The 7,171-nt window shown below is 50.8% G+C and overlaps 1 protein-coding gene across 2 annotated transcripts; it reads left to right on the plus strand.

Annotated features, from left to right (window-relative positions):
- The first annotated feature begins 763 nt into the window (after positions 1-763).
- On the plus strand, positions 764-5,263 carry LOC119308746. 2 transcript variants are annotated; one of them, XM_037584887.1, is made up of 2 exons: positions 764-1,056; positions 4,160-5,263. In XM_037584887.1, the coding sequence occupies exons 1-2, from the start codon at positions 984-986 to the stop codon at positions 5,119-5,121; spliced, it is 1,035 nt and encodes a 344-aa protein (XP_037440784.1). In that variant the 5' UTR covers positions 764-983; the 3' UTR covers positions 5,122-5,263. The 2 variants fall into 2 exon arrangements, with proteins under 2 accessions (XP_037440784.1, XP_037440783.1); XM_037584886.1 differs by lacking the exon at positions 764-1,056 and adding an exon at positions 2,410-3,134.
- The last annotated feature ends 1,908 nt before the right edge of the window (positions 5,264-7,171 follow it).

Here is a 7,171-nt window from a genome sequence, read left to right on the forward strand (position 1 = left end):
TCCAATTCCCTAAGGCCAATGAGACTGCTTGATACAGCATTGCAATATTCACTCCCATCTGCCATACGTTTCCAATATCAAACGCAGATACCGGTGATACTGTTCGTAACATATTGGTATTATCAGTATCGTATCACTGGTTGGAGCAACACTTGAAATTAGCTGTATTCATGGACGGTGTGGATTGTCTGTTCCAAATCCACAGTGACTGCAGCTGTGTTGTTTCAAAAGCTTCAAAACTAGACGTCCAATTTTTACACAAGCGAAATGAAGACCTCCTTTTGAAATAATTATATCTCTGTTTGCTAAGTATGTAAATTTCTCTGTGCCGGTTGAACACTCCTACATCAGATAGCCTTACCTGGTAAATTTCATGTTTGGAGGAACAGACTGTAAACTACAACTCTAAAGCAATTAGATCATGGAAGTATGGACCTAACCAATAGTCTGCATTGCAGCTTTTGAAGTTTGAGAAGTTCAAATCTAGGCCTGCTATAGTGTGGAACAGTTTTGTGCACCATCCTGTCTCCATCATTGTTCTTGCATGATTGCGAAATAACAAATTTTGCATAACATATTTTTATTGAATCACCATCTTACAGCGACATTATGTCGGGAAATGGAACACCATAGAAGCTCCAAGCTTTAGGAAAAGACAAGCCAATTGCATTGGAAGAAATGACACTTTGCTCTTGGCAGCTTCTAGGAATAAGATCAGCACTGGAACAAGAAAAACTGGCACTTTGTGGCGCCTTTCATTCTTGGTAAAATCAGATGCACCAATACTTCAACAGACTAAGGAACTGCCAGAGCAATTTCATCAGTTGAGGGGAGGCTTCTACAACCCAAAAGGCATGTCTGTTGTTACAAAACCCTTTTGTGATTATCTATAGGATCATAGCTAAAAATGGCTGCTCACTCATAAGAGGGGACACAGGAGCCCTAGTTCAGATTCTTCTCCCAGAAGTTGAATCCAGGTCGGCATGGATTGGAAGCTGAAGCGATCGAAGAGCGTGCCGAAGCTGAAGAACGGATCGCCTACGAGTCCGACTAAAGGTAATTCATTTGGTTGTCCACTTCCCTCTACTTTGCTTTAGTTTCTCCTCTCTTTGTTTTCACTATGCAAATGAAACATCTGTGGTGCAAAATGACTGAGATCAGAGATGATTCAGCTTGCCAAACCAGATAGCCGGAGGATTTTTTTGCTTTTCTTTGTGCAATGCAAACTTGATACCGAAGCGATACACGCAAACCAAGGAAATGTTTTTGGGCACAATCAGGGAGGTCAAAGAAAGTTTTCTTGGCCTTGAATACCAAAGCAAAGTTCTTTGTTTGGAGATCTCAAGGTAGCTTAGCTGTGCAGAATTCTGGCGCCAGAATTCATCGTTTCTCTAATATCAGCATTACAAAAACATGTTAGCTGTGCTGGTCCCTCCTGAAACTGAGATTTCTCGTTACTGACACTGTATTATTTTCTTGAAATAAGTACTTTATAATTAGTCACGATATGATCGTATTACTACTGGTTACCACCGTTTGGAAAACACTTGACGCATTGAGAAAATAGCCCTTTTACAGAAACAGAAACGATTACTAGGAAAACATTCAGCAGGAAAATTTGGGGAGTAACCGGTTCTGCTTTCCACGCTGGCAATAAGCCAATAACCCCTGTAACCAGGCAAATAAATTAAAATTGAAATTTGATTTGAATTGAGCGTGGGTTCTGAAATTTGTTTAAATCTGGTTTATATTGTATTAACTCCATTTGAATTTTAGTGATTTTACACCCTTGCATTTGGGTCTGAGATTTTATATGACTATTTTTTAGCAAATTACCTGTCGATATTTCCGGTTACTGCAGCATCTGAATTATTTTCTGCCAACAAAGAAATAAATTATGTTATATGCATCATCTTAATTATTGTAGTTTCCAGATGCATTGCACCATGGCTTAGCTTGCATCCTCCTGGTCAACGTGTTATTCTTCTTCCTGATTTTTGACTTTCAAGAGTAGTTAGATGGAATACACAAAATAATCCTTGTTAAGGGCATCATGTCAAAGATGTATTTAATCCCCTAGATTCGAACATATGTCAGCATTTGACCCAACAGGAGGAGTTTCAAATTATATTAGTGCATCAAACAAGGATCTAGTTAATCCTATAGATTCGAATGTAAGAAAATGTCAGCACTGACAACAAAAAAAGGAGCCGATAATTTTACAGTGCATCAAATAAAAAAATTGAAAACGCAAACAAAATTTTCTCTGTTTTCGGAGAGGTGAGAATGATTTGCCGGTTGAAAATATTCGACGCTCCAAAGCCACATGTCACAACCTCTTTGATTCGCATGAATTCAGAAAATGCAGGATGGCAGCAGTATGCTCTGTTGATCTGTGTGGATTCAAAACTACTTGAAATCAAAAGGACAGTATGTTTGATACACCACATATATAACAACAGAAAAACTAATGAGACATAGGAACTTTTCTGAAGAGGTTAGTGGTTCACCGAACATTTTTCCTTTTAAAATCAATCAACTGCGTGCATAGCGGACCACGGGAAAAAATAACCAGATCTCAAACCCTACAAATCAAATAAGAAAATCCTGGTGAACCAATGACGCCTTGCCGGAGAATTCATTTGGATTTTCCCCTGGCATGTCCGGGGCTCTGGTTTCGGTTTCTGCGACGGAGGCTCCTCCTCCCAGCATACAAAAATGGCCAGTTGCTGGCTGCGGCGGCCAATGGTACCGCGACGAAGGGATGTTAAGTCGTGCGCGCATGGAACCAACCCCGTGATCCCATACCGCGCCGGTAGCTCTGTACCAGACGTAGCGCTGCCCCATCTTCCATCGCGCGCCACCGCCGGGAGGAGCCATGCCCAGCGACGCCGCCCTCTCGCCGGCGCCGACCGGCAGGAACAACGGCGGCAAGATGCAGAAGCTGCTCAAGTCGGCCTTCAAGCGCGGCGACTCCCCGGCCCAGGCGGCCGGGGAGGAGCCGGAGCTCAGCCCGTCCGCGTCCAGGGGGTCTGGCTCGGGCAGCGGGCGGACGTCGTCGGGGAGGCGTGTCACCCGAGGCGACGACGTCGGCGATCGGTCCAGCCGCGAGAGCGTCGAGCTCGACGCTGAAGGTGAAACGAGCCGTCTCCCTTCCATTGTCCATTTTGCTCTGCTTTTTGCACAGCGCGCATCCGGGTAAAAATGTGCACAGCTTCCCGGCCTCTGCATCAGAACGTGCCAATGTATGCATTGCTCGTGAGATCACTTACGTTTGCTCCAATTTAAGCGGGGCGTAGCCGAAGGCACCGACTTTCTTTCTTTTTTTTGCGGGGGAAATGCATAAAACCATTTTGTTCTCATTGAAATTTTCGACGGTTTTTCCTGGCCCTGACCTGAAAGTATAGGCTGATTTCAGGACTCTCCTGATTTTTGTGTATGTTTCACTGGCCTAGTTCTTTTTTAAAAAAATTACGAAATTTCGTCTTTCCAACGTGGCTACGAATTTTTATCATAGTAATTTCCAGTGAACATTAGGCAACAGCTCCTTCTCCGCTTCCAAACGAGGAGCCAAGAAATGGGCATGGCAATCACAAGACGTTGTCAGAAACCAAACTCCTTCCTTGTGTATAGCTCTCGCAAAAAGTTGCAACTTAAGAGACCACTCAAGTTCTTGCTGCCCCTCCAAAGCCAGTGAGGCCGGGGGGACATGACGAAAGGGTCCCTAGCCCAACACAATTATATTTGTGTCAACATGATTTTGTTTACGAATCCTCGCAGATCTCCAACACGTCGTCACGATCTTCCATGCTTGCTGCAACGTTTGCAGCTCAGAATTCAAATTAAAATGCCACTTGCAAGCATATGGCAGCTTGACAGATCACTTGTGAAGGCCAGAGAACCAAATACCAACATTGCATCTGCTCCAGTAAACTACTGATTGTTTGTTAAATAAATACCACAATACTTGTTCAAATCTGGGTCCATTTGGGCAGCTGGTTTTATCTGTCACCTCACATTCTTCTGTCACATTTACGCTGTTCAATAGTTGAGCGTTTGGATCGGATTAACTTTTGGTGAAACATTCGCACATGAGATGAAAGTAAATTGCGGTGCAACTTAAATTAACTTTGGAAAGATTTGATGACGTGAACTGAAGGTTCCAAGAACGACAAGATGCTGGCGGCGCTGCGGAACTGGAAGATCGCGCCGGCGTACGAGACGTTCCCGTGGGAGAAGAAGATGAAGGAGCTGCTGCCGGTGCCGGAATCGAGCCGATTCCTCTCGCTGCTGCTGCTCCCCAAGGCCACGGACGGCACCCACACCCGCTACAACACGCTGGACGACACCCTCGCCCGCGCCGACGCCTGGCTCGCCTCGTCCCGCGCCTCCGGCGTCCCCGTCGAGCTCGCCAGCGTCCAGACGGAGGCGCTGCTCACCAAGATCTCCGGCGAGACGGCGGTGTCCACGGTGAACATGGGCTCCCTGTCCGACCTGGCCAACATGTCCAACGTCAGCCTGTACGGGTTCGAGGACTACCACGGCGTGGACATCGGCGTGGTGCGCGCGGTGCGGCTATGGTACGCGCCGTCGGGCCCCGGCGGCGAGATGGCGGTGGAGATCGCGCTGCGGCAGGGGGACACCAGGCTCGGTTTCGCCATCAGCCGGACCGAGGAAGGCTTCATCTACGTGTCGTCGGTGGCGGACGAGAGCACGCCCGGCGTGGCGTCCACGCGGTCCGGGCTGCTCGAGCTGCACCGGGCGGCGAGGCGGGCGGGCAGGCTGCTGGTGGTGTCGAGGGTGGGAGGGGAGAAGGTGCTGCCGTGGATGGTCTCCACCGCCGGCGACGTCAGGTGCTACGACACCGTGTCGCTGAGCCAGAAGCTTTCGCTGCACCGCCACGCGCTCCGCCCCATCACGCTGCACTTCCTCACGTGGGATGAGGGCGTCCTCGCCCTGCCCCCGCCACCGGCGCCGGCGCGGGGGCCGCTGCTCATGCTGTCCTCCGAAGGCGACGAGGAGGAGATCGATGGCGACGGGCCGGAGATCGCGGCCGGCAAGGGGGGCAAGGGCTCGTCCTTTAGGTTCCAGAACATCGGACTCCCGGATAGCTGGCTGTGAATGAATCCATGGATTCAGAGCGGACCTGCCGGCTATACGTCAGTCAGTCGTGTAACAGTGACAGTGCATCTCGTTTTGTGTATTTAGCTTTATAATTTCCTAAGATGAGAAAAAACCACCGCCTTTTGAGACAAATCTTTGCTAAGAGCACTAACTCTGCGTGCTGTCCAAGTCCAAGTGCAAGTGCAAGTTTAAGCCCTTCTACGTGCTGTGCAAAGAAGAGGGCCACGCTTCTGCCCACTGTCCGACGCGCGGCCGTCAGCTGCAGCTGCAAATTATGGGCAGTGTGATCTCCGGTGAGGGTTTCTTTTGCCTGGAGTTTGACGACGAAGACGAAGCCGAACTGCCAGTGGATGTGCGGATCGAGAACGCGGCCATTCTTGCAGCTGAGCCTGGGAGGCTCAATCTGCGCATCCTCAAGCAAGAGCTGCAACACATGGTGACCGGGGACTGGGATTGGCAAGTGACTCAGGTTGGTGACAACGATTTCGTGGTGGTCTTCCCTTCTGCGGATCTGTTACACATGGCGAAGTCGACTGGGAAACTTTTCTTGTTTATCAATGACATTACTGCCACTGTGCGTGATATCTTGCACGAGGAGGTGCCTCCGATGGTCATGCCCGAAACCAGTGTGCGGCTGCAGGGCATCCCTAAGAAACACATGTGTGAGGACCGCATCAAGAAAGGGTTCCGGATGCTTGGTCGACCCATTGTGGTGGATGAGTTGTCCCTCATCAGGATGGGGCCAGTGAGGATGAAGATTGCGTGTAAAGCTCCGGAGAAACTGAATGGGTTTGTGGAAGTTTGGTTTAATCATGAAGGCTACCAAATCAAGGTGGAAAGGGAGGTGTTGCCCAAACGCGGTGGCAAGCGGGTGGCGCCTGGCGCTGGCCCTTCCAACCCCCCACCCAAAGATCCTGATGTCGCGGGGGGTGGCCGACCGTCGGGCGGCTCGCGGCCAGTCGGTGCAGCCACAGGCAATGGGCATCAGGGCGTGGGTGGATCTACCATGGCGGCTTCTGGAGGTGACACCAAGATGCAGGACGCTGCGGAGGACTGCGAGGACAGCCCGCTGGATACTTTCATTGACACGGAGACTTGGGATAAGCTGGGTGCTATCTCGGCTGACACTGGGGCCATGGGGGTGGCTAACCAGGACACGACAGTGAGTGTTCCTCTGTTGGCCCGCTCCCTCGCGCTGTCTTTCGATGAGTATGGATCTAATCTGCCGACCCAGCTCATGGTGAAAGCCGGGCCGCTCGAGTTGGTCGGGGCCACTCCTGCTGCTAACGTGTCATCTGCCTTGGTGGTGGTGCCTGGGATAGACACAGGGTGTGTGGTTGACTGCGACTTGACTCCAGCCACCAAGCGTGGTTCCAACAGCGCGGGTCGCCAGGCCAAGAAGATGGCGGACAGGAAGCCGGCCGGCAAGCAAGTTTCATCTGAGGCAACGGTGGCGGAGACTCTTGGGGGCGAACTGGGGGCGGCGTTGGGACCGGTCGAGGCGAGCAGCAAGGCCAGGCGCTCCAAGGCAACTCCGGTGGCGCAGCGGGCTCCCAGTGCTCGGGCCAAGGCTAAGCTGGGTGAGCTGTCCTCCCTGGAGAGCGCCAAGCTTCGGCTCGCGGACAAGATTCTGGAATCGTCAGGTAATCCCTTACCCTCCTATCGTATTTTGAATGCTTTTTCGGATGAACATCTTGCCAGCATCTTAGATGATAGAGGGGTTGCGATTGGTGCTCCTTATGGAGATATCATCTCTTTGGTTCGTGCACGGGAAGAAGTGCGGGCCATGCTCGCGGATGCGGCTGCCCGTGGTGCTGTTACGAATCAACTGGCCATCGTACCAGTACGGGCTGGGGACGAGGCGGGACCCGCTGAGGGGATAGAGGATAGGGAGGCCTCTGATCTACCTTCTTCCAGCTGGATTTCGACACGGAAGCGTGTGGCTAAGGCGGTGACCTCTAGGGGGGTGTGCCTGCGTAATCGGATCATCTAGATGCGTTACATGTTTTGGAACAGCCGTGGTTGGGGCCACGGAAGGCGTCGAACC

This window comes from Triticum dicoccoides, chromosome 5B, assembly GCF_002162155.2.
Source record: "Triticum dicoccoides isolate Atlit2015 ecotype Zavitan chromosome 5B, WEW_v2.0, whole genome shotgun sequence".
Lineage (NCBI taxonomy): Eukaryota > Viridiplantae > Streptophyta > Magnoliopsida > Poales > Poaceae > Triticum > Triticum dicoccoides.

Bases quoted from the DNA above. Each gene is read 5' to 3' on its own strand.
- LOC119308746 (XM_037584886.1), top strand. From the start codon at position 2,879: ATGCCCAGCGACGCCGCCCTCTCGCCGGCGCCGACCGGCAGGAACAAC. The intron at 3,135-4,159 runs GTGAAACGAGCC...CGTGAACTGAAG, and splicing joins CGTCGAGCTCGACGCTGAAG to GTTCCAAGAACGACAAGATG.